The sequence below is a fragment of the Sphaeramia orbicularis genome, chromosome 7 (assembly GCF_902148855.1).
Source record: "Sphaeramia orbicularis chromosome 7, fSphaOr1.1, whole genome shotgun sequence".
Classification (NCBI taxonomy): Eukaryota; Metazoa; Chordata; class Actinopteri; order Kurtiformes; family Apogonidae; genus Sphaeramia; species Sphaeramia orbicularis.
The window spans coordinates 43,146,646-43,174,379 of NC_043963.1; the positions used below are offsets into that span (position 1 = coordinate 43,146,646).

The window sequence follows — 27,734 nt, forward strand, 5'->3', positions numbered from 1 at the left end:
CATTCTAATGAAGTTGAGCACCTCGTATGGCCGGCACAGTCCCCAGACCTCAACATTATTGAGCATTTATGGTCAGTTTTAGAGATTCAAGTAAGACGTCGATTTCCACCGCCATTGGAGGGTATTCTAACTGAAGAATGGCTTAAAATTCCTTTGGAAACAATTCACAAGTTGTATGAATCAATACCTCGGAGAATTGAGGCTGTAATTGCCGCAAAAGGCGGACCTACACTATATTAAAATTATATTTTGTTGATTTTTTAAGGTGTTTCTATTATTTTGTCCAACCCCTGTATTTCTGGGGAGGTCAGACTTTTCCCCTTTTCTGTCCAGCTCCTGTTTTTCTTTCTGTGTTGCTTCCTTCCCTGTGGGGATTATCAGTAGATGGTTGCACATACAGGGTGTGGAAGCAAATTTACAATATTTTGAGGCAGGGATTGAAAGACAGTGTATGACCAATTAGTTTGTTGAAAGTCATGAGAATTTATTTGCCACAAGAAAATGTACATGATAGAAAATGTTTTTATTCTATGTGTCCTCCTTCTTTCTCAATAACTGCCTTCACACAGATAGAGCGGTAAAGCTGAGCATTGGCCCCTGACGCCATGAGTCAAGCCAGCAAAGATGACTGAGTTAACTTAAATCTGATCTGAGATGGTTTTAGGGTGACGTCGGAGTACAGACCAATTTGGCACAATATACAGTGGCTTCAACTCAAAGCCCTTCAAGTCCAAGAGCCAATAGGTGAAATATATGAGAGGAGATACTTCACTTCCCCATCTGCATCAAAGTTCCAAACATAAGTTAACCTGTTTAACCCTGACCATATTCACAGGGGAAAAAACGCCTAAAAAGACATACCCAAAGTAAATGAAGAATTACTTCACAATAATAAGGTTCATATGGATGTTCTTGGTGTCTATGGACATTTAGAGACCTCACAGAATCTATTCCTATTGTCTAAAATTTTGTATCTATTACTACAGGGTGGGGAAGCAAAATTTACAATATTTTGGGCAGGGATTGAAAGACAGTGTATGACCAATTAGTTTGTTGAAAGTCATGAGAATTTATTTGCCACAAGAAAATGTACATAATAGAAAATGTTTTTATTCTATGTGTCCTCCTTCTTTCTCAATAACTGCCTTCACACACTTCCTGAAACTTGTGCAAGTGTTCCTCAAATATTCGGGTGACAACTTCTCCCATTCTTCTTTAATAGTATCTTCCAGACTTTCTCGTAATAGTTTTGCTCATAGTCATTCTCTTCTTTCCATTATAAACAGTCTTTATGGACGCTCCAACTATTTTTGAAATCTCCTTTGGTGTGACGAGTGCATTCAGCAAATCACACACTCTTTGACGTTTGCTTTCCTGATTACTCATATGGGCAAAAGTTTTCTGACAAGGTATGGATAATAGTGTTAGGTATGATTATGACATGATATATGGTTCGGTTTTCAAAACAATTGACGTAGTGCCTGCTGAGAAAAAAACAACTAAATGTTCATTGTAAATTATGCTTCCCCACCCTGTAGATGCAGAGCTTGTTAAAGAAGAGTGTTGATGAATCCTAGTAAAATGATCTTTTTTTTGGATTGCTACTTACTGTCTTTTGCTCTCAAATGTCTTTTTTGGTTGCAAATCTATTCTTTTTAATTGCAAATCCATTCTTTTTGAGTGATGAATGAAGAACAAAGGTCTCTCCATATACAAGGCACAAATGATAAATGTTGGTGGTGATGGGGGGGGGGGGGCACTGATCTGCCTTGGCAGAAGTCTGCGCCTCTCCGAGTGCTTTTCTAGTTTGTTTATTTACTTGTTTGTTTGTTTGTTTGTTTTTGGCTTTTTGGCAGTTTCCCAATGAACTTTTCTATCAATTTAACCATTCTTAAGTGATCTATCACCATTTATTATAACATATTCTCTGTATTTTGCATTTTTCAGTATAAATCAGGTATTTTTCCTTGTAAAAGGGTTTCTGCAGGTATCAGCAATCCGATTTAATACTTTTAATGCCACTTTAAACAAATTGAATGCCAATGTCCACTACAGATACAGTTTTATAAATAGTTTTAAATATACAGGATGGTTTACCGTCGACAGGCTTTTTTTTTTTTTTAATTGATTCATTTCAAATATGGAAATGATACAAACTTCCTGATTGCTACTAACTGACTCTTTGCACAACATAATATAGAAATGAAAATCCAAGGAAGCATATACACTCAACAAAAATATAAACGCACACTTTTGTTTTTGCTCCCATTTTTCATGAGCTGAACTCAAAGATCTAAACTTTTCTCTACGTACACAAAGGCCTATTTCTCTCAAATATTGTTCATAAATTTGTCCTAAATCGTGTTAGTGAGCACTTCTCCTTTGTCCTTTGCTGAGATAATCCATCCACCTCACAGGTGTGGCATATCAAGATGCTGATTAGACAGCAGGATTATTGCACAGGTGTGACTTAGGCTGGCCACAATAAAAGGCCACTCTAAAATGTGCACTTTTACTGTATTGGGTGGTCCAGGGGGGTCAGAAAACCAGTCAGTATTTGGTGTGACCACCATTTTCCTCGCACAGTCTTCTTCATGAATTCTCTGAAACAGCTTTGGAGATGGCTTATGGTAGAGAAATGAACATTCAATTCACAGGCAAAAGCTCTGGTGGAGATTCCTGAAGTCAGCATGACCATTGCATATTCCCTCAAAACTTGTGACATCTGTGGTATTGTGCTGTGTGATAAAACTGCACATTTTGGAGTGGCCTTTTATTGTGGCCAGGCCTACACTCAAAAAAATAAGTAGGCCAAAATGTTGACTTTATGTATTTTAATTACATGTATATTTTCCATGTAATTTATACATAAGTTTAATGTAAAGAGTTGGATTTAATACAATGTGTTTTTCTATCATATTGAGTCAATATGAATAAATTAAATACCTTCAGTCAGATTTGCTTTAGTTAATGCAAACTTTTACATAAACTGTGTTTTGACTGTGACACTCAGCCTTTTTATGTGATCTAGTAAATAAAGTTTAATTTATTTGTTTAGCTTCACTTTATACTAAGCATATTCACATTATGTTTGACTTTTCCGATAAATAAACTTTAAATTTCATATATTTCAGTTACATTTTACTTTAAAATATTACTTGATGTTTATTAGAGCAAGAATCATTTTTTTGAGTGTAAGGCACACCTGTGCAAAAATCATGCTGTCTAATCAGCATCTTGATATGCCCACACCTGTGAGGTGGATGGCATTATCCAGCAAAGAAGAAGTGTTCACTAACACAAATTTCGACAGATTTGTGAACAATATTGAGAGAAATAAACCTTATGTGTTCACAGAAAAAGTTTTAGATCTTTGAGTTCTGCTTATGACAAACGGGAGCAAAAACAAAAGTGGTGCGTTTATATTTTTGTTGAGTGTAATAGTGATACATGCAAAAGAAAAAAGAAAAAATGTACATTCGAAAAGGAGTGAGAAGAAGCGTAGTTTCTACCAGCGCTTCTTAACCAGATTCTGAATAGTACCTCCTCCCATTGTTTTAAAACACAGGTAAAAGAATTCCTTTATCCCTCTTTTAATCCACTGAATGCACACATCAGAAGATAGTCTTGCCCATTTAGTGACCCCCCCCCCCATCCCACTACCCTCTTTTATATCTCCTTTTAATCTATCTTATATTTATTGTAACTGCACCTTGATTTTAAATGACTTAGTTTTTCATGCACTGCCAATATGTACATTTATAACAACTGACCTATTTAGTATGTTTTCTGTGCACATCTGCCTGTCAGTCTGTATACAAAAAATACAAAACATCAGAATGACTTTTTTTTTTTTTTTTATACCTGCCCCTCGCGGGAGGACAACTTTATTTCTAATTACAGCTTGTGTTTAAGTAAAATCTCCAACTTTATCTTCACATGTTCATCCATTCCTTGCTTGTATACATATACATAGAGGGAGGCCTCACATCAGAATAACTTCAGGTTGGGATGATAATAGCGAATGTGCCCCAAAAATAAATAAATAATAAATAAATAAAAATAAAAAGAGTTATTGATTTAGTTATTGTTTCCATATGTTTTTTTGACAAAGCCACATGGAGCCAAAAAAGCCAAATGTGATCCTGGAGCCACAGGTTGCCCACACCTGTATATGCATTCAGTTCCACTCACTAGGTTTCAGTCCTTTTCCAGAAGAAATTTCAACTTCCTTTCCTTGTTGTATCTGTTAGTATCTAATAATAGTTCGGCATATTCAGTAAATGAAGAAGATAAGGACATAAATCCAAGTATGTGGAAGTGCTACTGATTTGAGAAACCCCGTTCCCACATTGACTGTCAATCATCTGTAAGAGGAAGCGAACCTGTCAAAGTCTACATTTCAACCCCAAATCTGTCCCACTCATCAGTATGAGCTACATGTGACGTGAACAGCAGCAGAAAGTTTGACAGGTGTAGCAGCCGCTTGGAAAGCAGCAATAATAGAGTGAAAACGTCCCATACATCACACAGAGAAAGTCCACCAACCTCCCACAGAGAAATAAAACACAGCTACACTGTGGCGTCACAGAAGCCACTGAGAGTCTGTAGTGCACAGATCCATCATATAGACCAGTACAGTGTGTGGTGTGTGTGTCTGTGTGTGTGTTTGTGTGTGTCCTGTGTGTGTGTGTTTGTGTGTCAGTGTGTGTTATAAATGTGTGTGTGTGTGTGTGTCTGTGTGTGTGTGTGTGTATGTGTGTGTGTGTGTGTGTCAGTGTGTGTATAAATGTGTGTGTGTGTGTCTGTGTGTGTTATAGATGTGTGTGTCTGTGTGTGTTATAGATGTGCGTGTGTGCGTGTGTATGTGTTACAGATGTGTGTGTGTGTGTCTTAGTGTGTCTGTGTGTGTTATAGATGTGTGTGTGTCTGTGTGTGTTATAGATGTGTGTGTGTGTGTGTGTGTGTCTGTATGTGTTATAGATGTGCGTGTGTGCGTGTGTATGTGTTACAGATGTGTGTGTGTGTCTTTGTGTGTCTGTGTGTGCTACAGATGTGTGTGTGTGTGTGTGTCTGTGTGTGTTATAGATGTGTGTGTGTGTGTGTCTTTGTGTGTCTGTGTGTGCTACAGATGTGTGTGTGTCTGTGTGTGTTATAGATGTGTGTGTGTCTGTGTGTGTTATAGATGTGTGTGTGTGTGTGTGTCTGTGTGTGTTATAGATGTGTGTGTCTGTGTGTGTTATAGATGTGCGTGTGTGCGTGTATATGTGTTACAGATGTGTGTGTGTGTGTGTCTTTGTGTGTCTGTGTGTGCTACAGATGTGTGTGTGTCTGTGTGTGTTATAGATGTGTGTGTGTCTGTGTGTGTTGTAGATGTGCGTGTGTCTGTGTGTGCTACAGATGTGTGTGTGTGTGTGTGTGTGTCTGTGTGTGTTATAGATGTGCGTGTCTGTGTGTGTTATACATGTGTGTCTGTGTGTGTTATACATGTGTGTCTGTGTGTATTACACATGTGTTTGTGTGTGTGTGTGTGTGTGTTATAGATGTGCGTGTGTCTGTGTGTGCTACAGATGTGTGTGTGTCTGTGTGTGTCTGTGTGTTATAGATGCGTGTGTGTATCTGTGCGTGTTATAGATGTGTGTGTGTGTGTTTACAGATGTGTGTGTCTGGTTTTACAGAGTGTGTGTGTCTGTGTGTGTTATAGATGAGGGTGGGTCTGTGTGTGTTATAGATGTGTGGTTATAGATATGCATGTGGTGCGTGTATATGTGTTACAGATGTGTGGTTGTGTGTGTCTTTGTGTGTCTGTGTGTGCTACAGATGTGTGTGTCTGTGTGTTATAGATGTGTGTGTGTCTGTGTGTGTTATAGATGTGTGTGTGTCTGTGTGTGTTGTAGATGTGCGTGTGTCTGTGTGTGCTACAGATGTGTGTGTGTGTGTCTGTGTGTGTTATAGATGTGCGTGTCTGTGTGTGTGCTACATTGTGTGTGTCTGTGTGTGTTAGACATGTGTGTCTGTGTGTGTGTGTTATAGATGTACCTGTGTCTGTGTGTGTTATAGATGTGTGTGTGTCTGTGTGTGCTACAGATGTGTGTGTGTCTGTGTGTGTCTATGTGTGTTATAGATGTGTGCGTGTATCTGTGTGTGTTATAGATGTGTGCATGTGTGTTACAGATGTGTACGTGTGCATGTGTGTGTGTCTGTATGTATGTGGTGTGTCTGTGTGTGTGTGTTACAGATGTGTATGTCTGTGTGTGTTACAGATGTGCAGTGTCTGTGTGCATCTGTGAGTGTGTTACATATGTGTGTGTATGTGCATCTGTATATGTGTTTGTATATGTGTGTGTTAGATATGTGTGTGTATGTGTGTGTGTGCGCATGGTGTGTATGCGCATGTGTGTGTATGCGCGTCTGTGTATGCGCTTGTATATGTGTGTGTATGTTACAGATGTGTGCATCTGTGTATGTGCGTCCTGTGTATGTGTTTGTATATCTGTGTGTATATATGTGTGTATATATGTGTGTGTGGTGCCCACCCTGTCAGTAAATCTCTCTAATGGAGTCTCTGCTGCTGGTGTACTCCCAGTGATGCTCTGTCATATTCAGTGCTGAACAGTGGAAGCTCTTCATTCATTTAGCTGAGAACACACTAGGCTGAATGACAGGCTGTGGGAGACTGGGCATCTTAGAAAACTGGAAGTTACATCGAATTAAGGCCGAGCTTTAATGTCTTACAAGTCATCAGCTGACTAGCATCAGACAACTTCTTAATCATGAATCTCAGTCAACAATTAAATGGACTGTATGAACTGACAGGCTCATATTTACCCTGGTCTGATCCACCGCTGTGGCTGCTACTGATGATGAAGATGATGACGATGATTCCATCAAATCTAAATGTCTAGCTGCATCTATGTGAACAATCACTGCGAGCTCCATCACTTTACCCGTCCACCCAACCTCCCTGTCAGAGCTCTTATCTAACGTTTAAGTCTGCTCACACCGCTGAAGCTGCAGGAAGGTGCCGCTTATCTGGATAAAACGCAGCCAACTGCCCATAAACATTAGTCAAACCAGTATCAAGTCTGTAATCAGGCACCAAAACCTGCATTAGATTTCCCCTAAAACTGGAATCCTGGACTTGATGGTGTTTCAGTGTTTATCCAAACAACCGTTATTAGTAAGTGTGACGGGGAGTAAGTCACAGGAAATTAAAAAAAAAAAAAAAAATGCAAAAAAATAAATCAGAATGAGTGCACTGACATGATGATGTGAAACTTTGCAACAGTCTGGATATTCAACACAAGCAATGCCTAAAATATCCACCGATTTAAACTGTTATATAAACATATGGTCTGGTCCCAGTATAAATAACACTGGTCAACACCAAATTTATTGTTTCAGTTTCTTGAGCTGATTTAGGATAATTTTGGTGTGCTGAATCCAAAAATCCATTCATTTTGCTCAATCAGGTCAACTTTCTGAACAATGCTACATATTGGCTTTTTAACATTTTGCTTACATTTATGGGCATTTTCCACATCATATGATACAAAATTCTTTCGTATTTCTTGCAATAAACGAGTTCTGAAGATTTTACTTTTGTCAATTTATGATTAATGTTTTTTTTTTTTAAATATTACAGGTGAATGAAATGGCTTCGACTAGAAGATCTTGCAAAAATAAGGCCTGACGTATCTGCTGCATCTGCGGTGAATACACCATTGTACCTAAGAGCAATCAAGTCACAAGTTCATAAAGTGTGCTTACCAATCTTATTTTGGTATTAATTATTATATTTTTGTGAGAAGATCAATTTTTCAAAATCAAATTAGCAAAAAAACCTGACCTGATTGAGAAAAACAGATGTCATTTTTGGATTTAGCGGTGCAAATGGTCCTAATGCAGTTGAAAAAACCTAGACAACTTGCAAAAAACATATTTTTGTAACCCAGTGTTATGATACCATTTTGACAATAATTTGTTGACACAAGAGAAACAGCAATTGCATCACTCACAGCTACACATGTACACTACTATAGGTGTTGTTGTTATCTATAGCTACTTTATTCATTTTACATTAAGCCACATATTGTGTTTATGTAAGGCCTGAAAAAATACTGGGTGCACACATACTGCCCTTTTGTGACTTTGAGCCCCTGCCCCTCTATAATCCTGTGCAACGTCCCTGTTATCCAAACCCCCATACATTACAATTCATACCATAGTACTGTTCCTGTTCTTGCTAACCTGATCTGCAGTAACATATTTGAATCTAAATCAATTGCTAATTGTTATTAGACCGTAATTTAAATTTCTTTTAAAACTAATTTTTTGTTTGTTTTTACATAGTACACTGGTCAACAACAAATTTATTGTTTTAAGTTTTTTGAGCTGATTTAGGATCATTTTGGTGTGCTGAATCCACAAATCACATTAATTTTGCTCAATCAGGTCAACTTTCTGAACTAGCTACATATTGGTTTTTAAACATTTTTGCTTACATTTAATGGGCATTTTCACCTCATATATACAAAATTCTTTCATATTCTCTACAATAAATGAGTTCTGAAGATTTTAGTTTTTGCCAATTTATGATAATGTTTTTTTTAATATTACAGGTGAATGAAGTGGCTTCGACTAGAAGATCTTGCAAAAATAAGCCTGACGTATTCTGCTACATCTGCGGTGGAATACACCATTGTACCTAAACAGGAATCAAGTCACAAGTTTCATAAAGTGTGCTTGTGAAAATGATTTTGTTTTTTCTCTTAAAACCTATTTTGGATGAGAACTATATAAAAAATCAACTGATAAAGTCACAAAAATGTAATCAATTTTGTGAGTAGATCAAATTTTCAAAATCAAATTAGCAGAAAAAACCTGACCTGATTGAGAAAAACAGATGTCATTTTTGGATTTAGCGGTGCAAAATGGTCCTAATTCAGTTGAAAAAACCTAGACAACTTGCAAAAAACATTTTTTGTAACCCAGTGTAATAAATGTGAGTAAAAGTATAAAAATGAGGTGTGTGTGGGGGGTGTGTGTTAGATTTCTTACCATAACTTTGTAATTTTTTGTCCTTTTTCAAAACGGAAAAAAACTGGCCTAATCTGCAAATTCTAATCCACAAACTGCATTAGCGTTACAGGTAAGGGTGAGAATGACCCCCACCTGAACTGGATGCGGAAACCGGGAGGGATGAGAAAACCGTAGAAAACACCAATGTAAAGATATGCATTTATGTCAAATATTTGAGTATAGTTATAATTTATTACAATTTTGATTTTATATACCTAATATTTGGAACCGATATCCACTTTTAAAGTCTTGGAAAAGGTTCATTAAGCATACTTTTGTGTTACTTTTTTGCAATAAATTTATATACAAGTTTTCAAGATTGAATTTGTATTTTTTGGTGTGTTTTTTGACCTGTTGTGTTGATATAGAAGGTTAAACCTTTCATGCATGAATTATGAGAATCTTAATCAAGATTTTTTTTTTTTCTGAGTTTTTTTTTATTCCTCTTTAGGCAAAATAAAAAGCAAAAAAAAACAACGTGATTTTTTTTTTTTTTTTTAATGAACCTATTTTCAAGAAGTTACTAAATGTCCACTCGGCTGGACACATGCGTTTCATTTTTGAAGCGACGTACTGTGTGGGAAAACTAGAAATAAAACATTTGTAATGCTGCTAATCTGATGTTTCTCACATTTAACATACTATAATATCAGTTACTACACCCTCAGATGATGTGCAAAAAAAAAAAAACAAAACACATCTTTTTCTTATCAAAAAAATGTTAATTGCATTTTAATAATAATGAGCAGTTGATTTATGCTCAAATATGTCACTGCAGATCAGGTTTATCAAGAACAGAAAGCTACAGTAATGGTATGAATTGCAGTTATATTATGCGATGTGCATAGGCTTCCAGTGTGTAGGTTGATATGCAAGTAAAACAACAAAATCCATAAATATACAAGAGAACACTGTAGATAGCTGTCCACTGGAGTGCCACTATGCCATGAAAGGGTTAAGTGAAAAATAATAGGCAGATGACACAGAGGAAGTTGTGCTGAAATAAATGATACCAAACATGGGTATGGTAAACAGTTTCTTTAAATAGTATATAAAGGCAAAATCAAAGTGCTTCAAAAGATGGCCAATATAGGCTAGACCTCTAAGGGTTAAAGAACTCCGCCTCCTTGACACATTATACAAAAAAAGACAAAAAACAAAACACTAATCATCCCTGTCTACGACATTTATCTCATGATCTGGGAAATTCTATTTATTTGTATTTATCATTTTCCAATAATTTCTTTAGTTAAACAGGATTACACCTGGTTGTATTAGAAAATGAACTTGTTTGGTTTGAGCCTTGAACTTTCTGTGATGTTTGCACTAATTCAGTCTCCAGTAGAACCGCACCTTTTAGTTAAGTGCTGTTACTTCTCTATCTTAAGGTCATTTTTGTGCTGCTTGGATCCATTTGAAGAGCGTAAGGGCCAAAGCTTTCTACCAAACAAGTGCACAGATATTTGTTGTTGCAATTTGGCAAAACCATGAGTTGCCAAGGTGACAGATGGTAAAAACTCAACAGTCTCATGCAGGTTTGTCTGAACTACCTACTTGGCTTTTAGCAATGTTTTCTGACCTCTGATTGACTGAGCATAAGAAAGTTAAAGGTTAAAAACAAATAAATAAACACAGCCCCGTTACCTGGCGATGCTCCAGTCGGGTTCAATCCGTAGGACAGTGGGGTCCTCTGTGTAGTTAAACTTGACCTCAGGGTTTCTGAGCTCAGCGTCATCGATGTCCACCAACACTGATGCGCTGCCTGGGCTCAGTCCAGCTGGAGTACACACACGATCTCTCGGGCGTTTCTCCTGGACAGACACAAAAACAGAAGAGGACGTAATGTATGACATCTGACAAATATACTGTACATTCACAGGACGGACACACAGAAACAGATGTGTCCTATTTTCACGTAAAAGTCAAAAATAATCTAAAATGTAAGACAAGAAAACAAAAAGAAGAGCTGAAAAGATGCATAACATCACACTATTATGTAGAGAAAAATAATGTCCATCAGTGTGAACGAGTGAGGGAGGTCCTGCACAAAAACAAACCCCGCCCCTCGCACGTATTGTAGTTTATTTTGCCATCGATCCAGTTGATGTCATCATGTCTATATGTGTGTTGATGTCAGCATATCAACTGCCTCTGTATATGTGCCAAGTCTGAAGTGAATTGAAACCAAATTGATGTTTTTATAGATATGTGAAATTTTGTTCATTATAATTAAATGGGAAAAAAAAAAGATGTAAATTTGAACTTTGACCTACTTTTCCCAACATGTAATGACATCTATTCTGGATCACTGGTAATCTCTTAACCAAATTTGATATAAATTCAATCAATAATTTTGCTGCTACAGACATGTGAAATTTCACCCATTATAAGCAAATGAGAAAAAATAAAAAAAATAAGAAATTCATAAAAAATTTAAACTTTAACCTATTTTCACAACATGTAATCATATCTATGCTGGATCACTGGCAATCTATAAACACAATTTGGTATGAATTCAACCAATGGTTTTGCTGCTACAGACATTTGAATTTCACCCATTATAAGTAAATGGGGGGGGGGGGGGGACCTTAAAAAATTTAAAAAAAATGTAAACTTTGACCTATTTTTTTCCAAAGTGTAATCATATCTATTCTGGATCACTGGCAATATATAAACCAAATTTGGTATGAATTGAAGCAACAGTTTTGCTGCTACAGACATGTGAAATTTCAACCATTAAAGTAAATGGGAAAAAAAAAAAAAAAAAAAAAAAAATCATAAAAAATATTAATTTTGACCTACTGTTCCCAAAACGTAATGAGCTCTATTTTGGGTCACTGGTAATGTATAAACCAATTTGGTATGAATTCAAGCAACACTTTTGTTGCTACAGACATGTGAAATTTTGCCGATTATAGGTAAATTGGGGAAAAAAAAAAAAAAAGATTTTAAAAATTCATGAAGAATTTAAACTTTGACCTACTTTTCACAAAATGTAATGACATCTATTCTGGATCACTGTCAATCTATAAACCAAATTTGAAATGAATTCAAGCACTAGGTTTGCTGCTACAGACATGTGGAATTTCGCCCATTATAAGTAAATGGGGACAAAAATATTTAAAAATCATAAAAAATGTAAACTTTGACGTATTTTTTTTCCAAAATGTAATCATATATATTCTGGATCACTGGCAATCTATAAACCAAATTTGGTATGAATTCAAGCAATAGTTTTGCTGCTACAGACATTTGATTTTTCACCCACCATGAGTAAACAGGGGAAAAAAAAAAGATTTAAAAAATTCATTAAAAAAACGTAAACTTTGATCTACTTTCCAAAATGTAATCACATCTATTCTTGGTCAATGGCAATCTATAAACCAAATTTGGTATGAATTGAAGCAACAGTTTTGCTGCTAAAGATATGTGAAATTTCAACCATTAAAAGTAAATGGGAAAAAAAGTAAAAATTCATAAAAAATGTGAACTTTGACCTACGTTTCCCAAAATGTAATGAGCTCTATTTTGGGGTCACTGGTAATGTATAAACCTAATTTGGGTATGAATTCAACCAATAGTTTTGCTGCTACAGACATGTGAACTTTGCCCATTATAAGTAAATTGGGAAAAAAAAAAAAAAAAAAAAAGATTTTAAAAATTCATAAAGAATTTAAACTTTGACCTACTTTTCCCAAATGTAATGACATCTATTCTGGATGACTGGCAATCTATAAACCAAAACTTGATATGAATTCAAGCAATAGTTTTGCTGCTACAGACATGTGAAATGTCACCCATTATAAGTAAATGGGAAAAAAATAAAGATTTTAAAAAATTCATAAAAAATGTGAACTTTGACCTACTGTTCCCAAAACGTAATGAGCTCTATTTTGAGTCACTGGTAATGTATAAACCTAATTTGGTATGAATTCAACCAATAGTTTTGCTGCTACAGACAAATGAAATTTCACCAATTATAAGTAAATGGAGGGAAAAAAGATTTTAAAAAATTCATAATAATGTAAACTTTGACCTATTTTTCCCAAAATGCAATCACTTCTATTCTGGATCACTGTCAGTCTATAAACCAAATTTGGTATGAATTTAACCAATAGTTTTGCTGTGACAGGACATGTGAATTTTGCCCATTATAAGTAACTTGAGAAAGAAGAAAAAAAAAAAAAAAGATTTTAAAAATTCATAAAGAATTTAAACTTTGACCTACTTTTCCCAAAATGTAATGATATCTATTTTGGATCACTGTCAACCTATAAACCAATTTGATATGAATTCAAGCACTAGTTTTGCTGCTACAGACGTGAAATTTCACCAATTATAAGTAAATGGAGGGAAAGAAGATTTAAAAATTCATAATAAATGTAAACTTTGACCTATTTTTCCCAAAATGTAATCACTTCTATTCTGGATCACTGTCAGTCTATAAACCAAATTTGGTATGAATTTAACCAACAGTTTTGCTGTGACAGACATGTGAAATTTCACCCATATAAGTAAATGGGGAAAGAAAGAAAAAAAAAAAAAAGTTTTAAAAATTCATTTAAAAAATGTGAAGTTTTACCTGCTGTTCTCAAAATGTAATGAGCTCCATTGTGGGTCAATGTATAATCTATAAACCAAATTTGGTAGGAATTCAACCAATAGTTTTGCTGCTAGAGTATTAAAAACAAACAAACAAACAAACCAAACCAAAATAATTAATAAATAATTAATAAAGAACCTGTCTAGCGCTCATAAAACAAAACTGTAATAATCACAGGACAGACACTACTTATTCGTCGTCTAATACTGAGGGTAAAGCTTAAATACTTGGTAGATAACTGCTTGTTCTTGTTCTTTGTGGTTGTAGTTACTAATGCCCACAGTAGAAAACCAATTTGTCTCATTCTCAGTCTTAAATCATGTTGTTGATTTACTGGGTCCAACTTTTTAAACAGGAAAACCATCTTGGTTGTTGCTGGATTCAGGACACACACACACAATGGTACATCTGGCTTTTGTGTAGCGGAGCTGAGTTACACAACCCAGACTGACCTTACATGACACCAGTGTGTGGACACAGGATCAAAGGTCCGTGACCCGACTCCAGCGTGACAAGCACTAGGGTAATGATATAATCATTATAATAAAGGATCGCATACATAATAAAGGTTTTGGCTGAACAGCTTGCTGGCTGTGTTTGTCATGGTTAGTAAGTAAAAAAAAAAAAAAAAAAAAAAGAATAGAAGAAGAAAGAGCAAAAATCAGGCCTGTGCAAAACTCTGAGGGCTCATAGAGATGATTTTATGGAAGAAGCTCATGAATCTGTTGCCAAAGCCTAAACATCTAATCCAGGGGTGTCAAAGTCATTTTAGTTCAGGGGCCACATTCAGCCCAGTATGATCTGAAGTGGACCGAAGCAGTGAATAATTAGTGAAAAAAGTTTAAATTACGTAATGACAATGTGTACATCTACAAAGTTTTCTTAAAAATGTGCACTGTAAAAAATGACTGTAGAATTAACACCAAAAAGTTGTAAAATTGCGACATAAAAAACCTGGAAGTGACAATACAATGCAAAGTTGGTTATGTGAAAAGATTTTTGTGTTAACAATTAACCCTTTCATGCATACTGGTCACTCCAGTGGACAGTTATTCTACTGCTCTCCTCTTGTATATTCATGACTTTCGTTGTTTTAGTTCCATATCAGCCAACACAGCGGACACTTATGCATCATGTAACTTTGCTGTTCTTGATAAACCTGATCTGCAGTAATGTTAAATGTTAAATCTACATGTTTAAAATGTTAAATCTACATGTTTAAAATGTTAAATCTGCATATTTAAAATGTTAAACCTACATGTTTAAAATGTTAAACCTGCATGTTTAAAATGTTAAATCTGCATGTTTAAAATGTTAAACCTACATGTTTAAAATGTTAAACCTACATGTTTAAAATGTTAAACCTGCATGTTTAAAATGTTAAATCTACATGTTTAAAATGTTAAATCTGCATGTTTAAAATGCTACCTACTACTTTTATTTATTTGTATCCATATTGTACATAATTTTAATGCATGCACATCTTTATTTATTTATTTATTTATTTATTTATTTTAATTTTTTTTTATTTTTAAACCTTCTGTGTGAACTTTTTCTGCACTGTCCTATAATGAGTGTTGCAACACTGGAATTTCCCCATTGTGGGACAAATAAAGGATTTCTTATCTTCTTATCTTATCTTATCTTACATGTTTAAAATGTTAAATCTGCATGTTTAAAATGTTAAACCTACATGTTTAAAATGTTAAACCTACATGTTTAAAATGTTAAATCTACATGTTTAAAATGTTAAATCTACATGTTTAAAATGTTAAATCTGCATGTTTAAAATGTTAAACCTACATGTTTAAAATGTTAAACCTACATGTTTAAAATGTTAAATCTGCATGTTTAAAATGTTAAACCTACATGTTTAAAATGTTAAACCTACATGTTTAAAATGTTAAATCTACATGTTTAAAATGTTAAATCTGCATGTTTAAAATGTTAAACCTACATGTTTAAAATGTTAAATCTACATGTTTAAAATGTTAAATCTGCATATTTAAAATGTTAAACCTACATGTTTAAAATGTTAAACCTGCATGTTTAAAATGTTAAATCTGCATGTTTAAAATGTTAAACCTACATGTTTAAAATGTTAAATCTGTATGTTTAAAATGTTAAATCTGCATGTTTAAAATGTTAAATCTACATGTTATTCCGTAAATATGTTTACAGTTGGATGTGTTTTTTACAATATTGTTCTGGAAACCACAGCTGCCAGTTTTTTTTCCCGCGAAAACAACAGGATTTTTTTTTTTACAGTGTGAATAATATGAACAACCTGAAATATCTTAAGAAAGTTAAGTGCAATTTTAACAATATTAAACAGCTCCCAGTACATCTACAAATACACAAAACATTTACTAACAGGCAGAATATTGTTAAAATTGCATTTACTTCTCTTCAGGCATTTCATAGTTTGAAATGTAAGCATATTCATGTAATGTTCTTCTTTTTTTTTTTTTTTTTACACTAAAACAAAAAGGAAAAATTTGAAGTTAACATTATTTAGAGGTTATTTGATGGTATTTTACTGGTCTGGTCCACTTTACATTATATTGGTCTATATGTGGAACATGAACCAAAATTATTTTAACATCCTTGATTATGTAATTTTTTGCATTTCACAAATTCATCCCACGGGCTGGATCAGACCATTGGTGGGCTGGTTTTGTAATGTTGTTGAGATATGGATTTCACCATTGTTCATTTTCTATATTAATATATCAGTGGTTTAAAAAAAAAAAAAAAAAAAAAAAAAAAAAAAAAGCAATTATATATGTTTGGGTCAGTCGTAAAATGCTTGCAGCAGAGAAACAGTGGTGTCTATATTTACTGCTATGACTGGTGCACTGACAAAGATCAATGCCAATAGTCACAAACACTGGGGGAGGGATGGGTAGCGATGTGTGTCATCACGCGTGTATATGTGTACATGTGTGTGTACATGCTTGCGTGTCCCATAGGCAAAATAAAACTTCATTTGCAGTCTTGAGTGCAGTCCCCAGTAGCTCCATTATCTAATATGTATTTAGCACAGTTGAGTGGTGGCTGCTTTCTGGGCCATGACTTCACAGGACGGATGTGTGTGTCTATGTGTGTGTGTGTGTGTGTTTGTATACCATAACAGTCTCACAGATAGGCGGTGGGGTGAGAGAAAAGCTACAATTTCTACACCCCTTGTCCCTCAGTTTTTACCATGGCAACCTCATTCACAAGGAACACACATCTGGCAAATTGATGCCACAAACACGGTCGTGTGGTCGGGGGAGGGGGGGGGGGGTGAGGGGGTTGCCAGATATTACAGAGTGGAGGTGAGTGGTACAGTTGTGCACAAGTGGAATGTGTTGGATTAATGCGAGGAGAAACGTCTACCGGGACATCAAAGCTAGCATTAGTCGCTTTAATAGAGATTAGCTATGAGAGGCTAATCCATTCATTTGACATGCACCACAACCTGCACAGATAGTTGGCTTTTTTTTTTTTTTTTTTTTGCTACATGCAGATTAGGAAAAGCCTGTATGGGGGCAGACAAGGAGATACTGCAACAAAATACCTGCACAAACACAAATCCTAACCTGACACAGTGATTACATGCTCATACACTACGTTCTATCAGAACAAAGTGAAGATATTACCAAATACATAAGAACAAATGGAATGACTTTATCTTATTTATGCGTTTTCCAGTATTATCTCCAGTGCTTCTTCAGTCGCCGTCATTATGTATTCACTTTACTATCTTAAGTATTCTTTATTTGTTTTATTCTTATCTAAATCCTGTTCTCTTCTGCTGCGATGCTCCAGCTCCCCCAAAGGGATCATTAAAATTTAATTTACACTGTGGTTACAAAAAAAAAAAAAAAAATAGAAAAAAAAAGCTGCTTACTTTTTGAAGTAGCACGGCTGTGGTCCTATGCTGACAGACACGTAGCTGCCGGCGTTCAGGTAACTTCCCTCGATGGTGACTCGGGTCCCGCCGGAAATGGGCCCCTGAGACGGCTGGATACGAGTAAAGAACGGAGGTCTGGATAAAAGAGGAGATACAAGCACATGAAATGGTTTCTGTGGCTGAAATCGAAAGAGTTACTGTAGTTAGTGTAGATCTGTGTCCTGTGAGTCATTAACCATGAAAGACCCACAACTATTTTTGTCACAACTTCCAAAGTTATTTTTTATTTTCTTTTTCAAGTGATATACAGGGTGACACAAAAAATGGGAACTTTTTAACAATCCAATAAAACCAAGAATGATGGAAGAAAAATATTTTATTACCTCCGCCAAGGAGGTTATGTTTTTGCCAGGGTTTGTTTGTCTGTCCATTAGTGTGCAACATAACTCAAAAAGTTATGGACAGATTTTGATGAAATTTTCAGGGTTTGTTGGAAATGGGATAAGGAAGAAATGATTAAATTTTGGTGGTGATCGGGGGGGGGGGGGCCCACGGGGGGGGCCACTGATCAGCCTTGGCGGAGGTCTGTGCTCTCCGAGTGCTTCTAGTTCATAGTAATTGAAACCTTAAAACATGCCATTTAAGAAACAATGATGGAATTTTCATTTTTACCTCCGCCAAGGTGGTTATGTTTTTGCCAGGGTTTGTTTGTTTGTTTGTCTGTCTGTCTGTTTGTCTGTCCATTAGTGTGCAATATAACTCAAAAAGTTATGGACAGACTTTGATGAAATTTTCAGGGTTTGTTGGAAATGGGATGAGGAAGAAATGATTAAATTTTGGTGGTGATCAAGGGTGGGGGGGCCCACGGGGGGGGCGCAGACCAGAAAATTTCATCAAAATCTGTCCATAACTTTTTGAGTTATGTTGCACACTAACGGACAGACAAACAGACAGACAAACAAACAAACAAACCCTGGCAAAAACATAACCTCCTTGGCATGGGGGGGCCCACGGGGGGGGGGGGGGGGGCACTGATCAGCCTTGGCGGAGGTCTGCGCTCTCCGAGTGCTTCTAGTTTTAAAATGACTTCCTGTAGATGGCGTCCTCCTGTACGAATGCATTCTTGAAATCTGCTGTTGAGATTCCTCCTTGACCGCTGCAACATCTCAGCTGGGATACTGTGAATTTCATCCTGAATTCTCTGTTTTAACTCATCCACAGTTCTTGGTCGAGTCGTGTACACTTTACTCTTGAGATAGCCCCACAAGAAAAAATCACTAACGGACAAATCTGGCGATCTAGGGGGCCAGGGAACGTTACCGAATCTTGAGATCACACGGTTACCAAACAATTCTCACACAGCCGCCAATGGTTACTATGGTCACCCTGTACTTGTATTTTTAAAATTACAGGGTGACCCAAAAAAAACGGGAATTTTTGAAGTGCGTATTGGCAGACATGAGCAAGTGCCAGCACTGCGAGACAGTGACCTTGAGCAAGTAAACACACCCCATTTTAGTAACCATTGGCGGCTGTGCGAGAATTGTTCGGTAACCGTGTAACCCCAAGATTCGGTAACGTTCCCTGGCCCCCTGGATCGCCAGATTTGTCCGTTTGTGATTTTTTCTTGTGGGGCTATCTCAAGAGTAAAGTGTACACGACTCGACCAAGAACTGTGGATGAGTTAAAACAGAGAATTCAGGATGAAATTCACAGTATCCCAGCTGAGATGTTGCAGCGGTCAATGAGGAATCTCAACAGCAGATTTCAAGAATGCATTCGTACAGGAGGACGCCATCTACAGGAAGTAATTTTTAAAAAATGAAAATTCCATCATTGTTTCTTAAATGGCATGTTTTAAGGTTTCAGTTACTATGAATAAAATATTTTTCTTCCATCACTCTTGGTTTTATTGAATTGTTAAAAAGTTCCCCTTTTTTGTGTCACCCTGTATCATCATTTATTATAACATTACTCTTTGTATTTAGCATTTTCCTATATTTTTTCCATTATTTATGTAGACATTCATAAAAGCTCTACATCAGGGGTCTCAAACATGCATCCTGGGGGCCAATTGCGGTCCGCCAAAGGTTCCAATCCGGCCCGTGGGATGAATTTGCAAAGTGCAAAAATTCCACAGTCAAGGCTGCCAAACTCATTTTAGTCCAGGTTCAATATGATCCCAAGTAAAATAATAATAATAACCTACAAAAAATAATGACTCGGTTTGATGTGAAAAAAATAATATTACGGTATGCCTACAAATAATGACAACTTCAAATTTGTGTCTTTGTTTTAGCGCAAAAAATAATATTAAATTCTGAAAATATTTACATTTACAAACTATCCTATAACAATAAAACGTGAATAACTTGAATAAATATAAGCAACCTGAAAAGTCTAAAGAAAATTAAGCACAATTTTAACAATTTTCTGTCTGTTACTAAGTGTTTAGTGTCTTTGCAGATCCGATCCATGATGCACATGTAGAAATGATAAGTTGAGGCATAATATTGTTAAAACTGCACTTATTTTTATTAAGAAATTTCCATTTTTTCAGGTTATTCACATCTTTTTTGTTTGGATAGTTTATAAAAGTAAGAATTTTTATAATTTAATGGGGGTTTTTTTGCACTAAAACAGACAAAAATTTGGAATTGTCATTATTTATAGGTTATTATGCTATTATTTTACTGGTTCAGCCCACTGGAGATCAAATCTGGCTGAATGTGGCCCCTGAAAGTAACTGAGTTTGAGACCCCTGCTCGACATGATCTACATGAGCTCTAAATATTCTAATATTATCATTTGTATTTTTCAGTTTAAATCTGATATTTTCCTTGATTTAATTTACTGACATTGGAAGTCGGTCACATAGACCACTGGTGATAATTGCATTTGAAAGTGCGGACTTGAAACACTCTCCCACTTTTCATTTGATGTTGATAAAGCAAATATAATCGGAGATATGACGGTTTGAAACCGGAGCAAACAAGCGATATAGCGTTATTATAGCGATATAAAGCAAACATTATATTTCTTCCCATATCTTCGTCATTTTAGGTCCTTTTTCAAAATGGGAAAAACTAGCTGAATCTGCGGATTCTAATCCAAAAACTGCAATAGGATTATAGGTAACTGGGAGGACTGGGGGGTGGTGAGAAAACCGTAGAAAACGCCTATGTAAAGATATGCTTTTATGTCAAATATTTGAGTATAGTTTTAATTTATTACAATTTTAATTTTATGTACCGAATATCTGGAACCAATATTCACTTTTAAAGTCTTTGAAAAGGTTTGTTAAGCCTCTCTGTGTCATTTACGCAATAAATTATATACATTTTTCAAATTGATTTTATATTTTTTGTGTGTTTTTTGTCCTTTGGTGTTGATATAGTAGGTTAAAGTGAAAAAAAATAATTGGCAAATGAAATAGATGAAGTTGTGCTGAAAAAACAGATACCAAACATAGGTATGGTAAACATTTCTTTCTACAGGGTGTCCCATAAGTCTCCATACATAGGAGACATAATACATTCCATACATATATGGTTCTAACATGAATTTCTTTATATTTCTTCTTTATAGTTCTTCAGCAGTGGAGGACATGCATTGAAATGTGTTCCCGACAAAATGGCAGTCATATAGAGCATATTATATAAATAAAAATGGTTTATGTCAAGAAACGTTATTTTTCCTATGTATGGAGACTTATGGGACACCCTGTATAGTATATAAAGGCAAAATCAAAAGTACTCAAAAATGGCCAAAATAGGCTCAGACCCCTAGGGTTAAAGCTCAGAGTAAATTTAAAGGTAAAAAGTGTTCAGAGAACGTAAACCTCCGCCAAGCACCCCGAATGGTGTGCATGTCAATATTTGTTGAGTTAGAATAAAAAACGTGTCGTAAATGGGATTTTCAGTGTTAAATTGAAATGTCCACAGAGTCCACATTCCACAGTGGGTGTTGACAATTTTATGCCAGATACAAGACATTATTAGAAGCTACAGGTGGATCAAATTGGAGGCTAATTGGAGTCATTTTGAATTTTTTATGAATTTTCGAAAATTGCTCTATGATGAGAGATCGGAAAATTTGAGATTTTATGACCTTGCTGTGACCTTGAACTTTGGCCTACTTGGCCCAAAATTTAATGGGTTCATCCCTGGGCCTAGGCCTATCTGTGAGTAAAATTTGATAAAAATGGTTGTAATAGTTTTCCCGTAAAGTTGCTAGCAAACAAACAAACACACAAAGCAAAGTGATCACAATACCTCCTGGTGGAGCTAATTATATCAAAAAAGAGAACATAATGTGCCCGCACTTGAAAACCCTAAGCTGTTAGTCCACGCCAAAGTTTTTACATGTATGGACGGACAGACGACGAAGTGATGACAATATCCAGCGGTGAGGGCCGAGGGTAAAAACTGAAGAAAGTGTGACTTTTTCAGGAAAATACATCATTAACTGAACATAAACTAAGTGTCTCCATCTTTTGTCTAATTCCGTGGGTTTTACTGGTTACCCTTGGCCCTCACTGCAGGGTATTGTCATCAGTTCGTCGTCCGTCTGTCCGTCCATATGTGCAAAAACTTTAGTGCGCACCAGGAGTTCTCAATGATAAGGAAATGATAAAGAAACCCCGGCGTAGACTAAAGACCGAGGGTTTTCAAGTGCGAACACGTTACGCTGAATTTATGTTGTAGAAGATGATGGTGTTCCACATTTTTATTTATTGTTATTTTATTTTATTCAACACTTTATTTTGTACTATGAAAGTCCTCCTGGAACCACTACTGTAACTGAAGCTCCATCCTGCTGGTTCTTACCACAAAGGTGAAGGGCCTCGGCGACAGAGCTCTGTAGTCGTTGACACAGTCCCCTCACGCAGACTTCCACCTGAGCCTCTTGGACTCTGTATCCAGTCGCATCGTTTAGCAGACACACTATTCTGTAGAGGATGAGAAGGGTGGACAGAGGAGGGTAAATAGAGTGAGCCAGTGGCAGCTGGGGAAATTACTTTTTGGTGGGGCGCAGTATTTAAGTCAGTTTTCATCTGCACTATAACCACATATTACCACTAGGATACACCAAAGTATATGCACCCCTATTATAAAATATTAACCCTTTCATGCATAGTGGTCACTCCAGTGGACAGTTATTCTACGGCTGTTCTATTGTTTATTCATGGGTTTTGTTGTTTTAGTTCCGTATCAGGACTCTCATGCATCATTCAAAACACTGCAATTCATACAATTACTGTAACTTTGCTGTTCTTGATAAACCTGATCTGCAGTAACATGTTTTAGTGGAAATCAATTGTTAATTGCTATTAGACTGTAATTAACAAACAAATTTCTGTTGTTTTTTTTTTTTTTGGGGGGGGGGGGGGGGGGTTTGCATATCCTCCTGAGACCCAGCAATGCATTTTGTCCTCTGTAGGGGACAAAAGTTTGACAGTTTTACGTTAAAAATACTGTCCATTACAAAGGACATTCCATTATAAAATCAGTCAATAAATATAAGTAGTTTTAAAAAATGTATCTTAAAAACCTGTTGCATTATGCAGTTTCCAATCAAGACAATTTTTTAATGTAAAAAAAGCTAAAACTGTCCCATTTCCTGGGTCTCAGGAGGATATTATCTCCATGAAATGAGTAATAACTAATATTAGAGTGTGATAAAAATGTGAGAAAACAGTAGCAATTTAGCAATTAGTGGCATTAAAAATGTTTTTATTTCATAGTTTTCAAACAGTATATCACTTTCTGTTGATGATTTTAAATAAATGTTTCTTTGCTTCAAACTTAAATGCATGGTGTCCAGCTGAATGGACATTTTTGTAACTCCATGAAAAATACGTTCATAAAAAAAAAAAAAAAAAAAAAAAATCAATTGCATTGTTTTTTTCATGCCGAAAGAGGAACAAAAACACTCAAGAAAAAAAATATTGACTAAGGTTCTCATAATTTGTGCATGAAAGGGTTAAAGCATGTAGTGTGAGTGCTTTGTAAAGACAGCACTAGTGAAAATTAACCACAAAACCAGGGACTTTCTTACGCAAATGCAGCCGTTTATGTCGGTGCAGAGCTGTGGGGGTCTACATTTTTCCATCTGCAGTCCCTATAGTCTTTAACCGTGTGCTTTAGACTCAGCAAGATGAAATCAATGGTCAGTCACATGACCACCTATGTATTGTACACTGCAGCAAAATACCTGACACAATAGAAGTGGAATTCATAGGAGTGGAAAAGGTAGAACATGAAAGATCCAGAATTTATTAAAAAAAAAAAAAAAAAAAAAGTTGAAATGGATGAAATGACGCAGGGATAATGTATGGAGGAAGTGATGTATGTGTAATATTTGCATAGAGATGCCCTTCATTTCAACACGCGTCACTTCACAACTAAATGCACTACAGAGAGATTGTTTGATCTGCGTGAACTCAATTCCTCCGCTGTGGATGACCCCGCAGAGCCGTAAATGTCAGGATGAAGGGAGGGGGAAAATAAAGGAAAGAGCATATGTGTAGGTAGTAATGGAGAGGGACCGCAGATGGAATTTACAAACGCACACAAAAAAACAAAGATGTAGAATCATATCCTGTATTTGAGTGGGTCAGTGTTGGTTCTGTGTGGGTCCTGGGATCTGTGAGTGGGTTCTAACTGCAGATAGTGTGTGTTTGTGTGTTCTGTGCAAGGTTTAAGATAAGATAAGGTAAGGTAAGGTAAGGTAAGGTAAGGTAAGGTAAGATAAGATAAGATAAGATAAGATAAGATAAGATAAGGTAAGGTAAGGCAAGGCAAGGCAAGGCAAGGCAAGGCAAGGCAAGGCAAGGCAAGGCAAGGCAAGGCAAGGCAAGGCAAGGCAAGGCAAGATAAGATAAGATAAGATAAGATAAGATAAGATAAGATAAGATAAGATAAGATAAGATAAGATAAGATAAGATAAGATAAGATAAGATAAGGAAAAATAAAGTAAGATAAGATAAGGAAAAATAAAGTAAGATAAGATAAGATAAGATAAAGTAAGATAAGATAAGATAAGGAAAAATAAAGTAAGATAAGATAAGATAAAGTAAGATAAGATAAGATAAAGTAAGATAAGATAAGATAAGGTAAGATAAGATAAGATAAGATAAGATAAAGTAAGTTAAGATAAGATAGGATAAGTTAAGATAAGGTAAGATAAGGTAAGATAAGATAAGATAAAGTAAGATAAGATAAGATAAGGTACGGTAAGATAAGATATAAGATAAGATAAGATAAGATAAGAAAAGATAAGATAAGATAAGGTATGGTGAGATAAGATATAAGATAAGATAAAGTAAGATAAGATAAGGTAAAATAAAGTAAGATAAGATAAGGTATGGTAAGATTAGATAAGCTAATATAAGGTAAGGTAAGGTAAGGTAAGGCAAGGCAAGGCAAGGCAAGATAAGATAAGATAAGATAAGATAAGACAGGATAAGATAAGATAAAGTAAGATAAGATACGATAAGCTAAGCTAAGATAAGACAAGATAAGATAAGATAAGATAAGGTAAGATCCAATACGATAAGATAAGAGAAAATAAAATAAAGTAAGATAAGATAAGATATGAGAAAATAAAATAAAGTAAGATAAGATTAGATAAGACAAGATACGGTAAGGTAAGGTAAGATCCAATATGATAAGATAAGAGAAAATAAAATAAAGTAAGATAAGATAAGATAAGACTAATTAAATATAAAGATAAAAATAAGAAATTTGGTATTCATATAAATATTTATATAAATAAAGAATTAGAATTCACCTTAAAAATTCGATCCAAACACTGAATCTGAATCCGTATAGTTTTTACTGGCTACACTTGCATCAGATACAGTCACTAGAAAACATGACAGTGAGTTTTCCGTCTGAGATGATGTTGTATCTTCAGTTTTTTGGACTCAACACAGTGCTGTCAGACTTCAGGTATACGAACAAGGTTGTGTATAATGGAGAAGTTACACAACAAAGTAAGTGAGCAACCACCAGCTGGTAAAATGTCTGTCACCACAGAGTCAGCAGGGGGCTGAAATTAGGTCAATAAGCTCTGATTATAATTTGTAACATCCAGTCTGTTATTACACTCACTTTAAATGAAATGACACGGCTGGCAATGAACCATAAATACTAACAGAAACTCTAGACACAGACTGTCAATAACATTGTGTTTTCCTGTAGTTTAAAGCTCCAGTCTTTAAGTTTAAGGGAGGTTGGGTGATACAAGTAAAAAAAAACAGAATATAATATGTGTAAGTATTAGGGGTGTAAGAAAATATCACTTCTGCAATATATCGCGATATTTCATTTCACAATACTGTATCGATATTAAAAGTTTATTCAAATGCAGATATTGTGGAGTTTTTTTTTTTTTTTTTTATATTTTATTTATTATTATTTAACACTCTTTTCTTAAATAATGTTAGTTCCTTTGTTGGGATTGTACAAAAATAATGTTCTGATGTTAGTTCTGAATATGAACATTTGAACAGGATCTTAAACTGTAATGTCTGTAAAACCTAATTTAAGTTTTAACAGGAAAATTTTGTGATATAGCATTAGATCCTGTTCTGATCAAATAAAAATGTGTTTCGTATTTGTGCATATTTCTGGTGTAATTCAATTCTTCAAGGAAATAATCATTAAAAAAAAAAAAAGAAACAAACAAAAAATTGCCTTTTAACTGTATCGTGATATATCGTGATATACTGTATCATGGTCCTAGTACTGTGATTTGTATCATATCGCCAGATTCTTGCCAATACACACTCCTAGTGGACACACCTGAAAAACTAATCATTTTTTACTTTGGTACGGGATAGAGGGGTAATATATAATAATAATGAATATATCTGTAAATCAACACCATATTTATGTTCGTCGCCATGTTTATGGAATGACTTCTCGCGTCATCTCGCGATAATAAATAAACAAATCATCACATTTGTGATTTCATAGAAAAATTGACATTACGCACTTCTGTTTTTTCGACATTTAGTAAATAACAGTAAAGTTTTGCGCAGATGTCCAATGGAAAAGTGCCTAGTGTGACCAAAAATGTTGAAAGTCATTCATTCATTCCTTTTCTGAACCTGCTTTATCCTCACTAGGGTCATGGGGGTCGCTGGAGCCTATTCCAGCTATTTATGGGTGAAGGTGGGGTACACCCTGGACAAGTTGCCAGTTCATCACAGGGCTGAACATATAGAGACAAACAAACACTCTCAAATTCACACCTATGGGCAATTTAGATTTAGATTTTGCATGTCTTTGGATGGTGGGAGGAAGCTGGAGTACCCAGAGAGAACATGTAAACTCCACACAGAAAGGTCCCACCCCCATCGGCTGGTGTTGGAATCAAACCCAAGACCTTCTTGCTGTGAGGAGTGAGTGCTATTCACTGCACCACTAGGGATGGGAATCGAGAACCGGTTCTTTTTGAGAACCGGTTCCCAGTAGCTCGATTCCTTGGAATCGTTTGCCTTCCTGCTTAACAATTCTGCTTATCGATTCCGCCTTCGTTGTGCATGCGCGATGACGTCACACGTACGCTGCATTGTTTTGGTCAGAACGTAGCCAACATGGTGTTGAGACGACACCAGGTCCACTGGAACACTGTCAAAGCTTCCATGTCTTCAAAAGGGTGGAATCCCTCCAATATCCTCAAACATTTGTCCACAGCATGTGAATCATTTACAGGAATGTCACGTATTTGATACACTAGTTAGCAGCGCTTCTGAATGTAGCGGCAGAGTGAATGCCAGGCCGGTTACAGTTCCGGTGTGGGCAACAAATGTCGTAACTCCTCAAATACAAGTTTCCGAAGGTAAGAAGGGAAAGGAAATGAGGTGCACAACAATGGGAGACAAGCTGAGTCGAACTGGTTACACGTAGTGGAAATGCGGCAATAGAGGAATTAGTAAAGTGTCTTTAGTTTCACTTTGACTGCACCCCCGCCAAACCAGGCCCAGCGTCATCTGTTATTATTTGTACATATTGCATATGTTATATTTTCTGTGTAGAGATGGAAATATAAAAGACAGTTAATGCAAACACACCCGTTTGGACTCTTTTATTTTCTCACCCAATGAGAATAGATAAGAGAATCGATAAGTAATTGGATCGA

General features: G+C 35.7%; 1 protein-coding gene across 1 annotated transcript in view; it reads right to left on the reverse strand.

Moving 5' to 3' along the window:
- Window positions 1–27,734, reverse strand: part of LOC115422428 (plexin-A1-like) — an 837,453-nt gene that overhangs the window by 128,307 nt on the left and 681,412 nt on the right. The window contains 5 exon segments of the mRNA XM_030138774.1: window positions 10,726–10,867; window positions 10,870–10,892; window positions 17,580–17,717; window positions 22,386–22,462; window positions 22,464–22,533. Coding sequence (XP_029994634.1) covers window positions 10,726–10,867; window positions 10,870–10,892; window positions 17,580–17,717; window positions 22,386–22,462; window positions 22,464–22,533 — 450 coding nt within the window.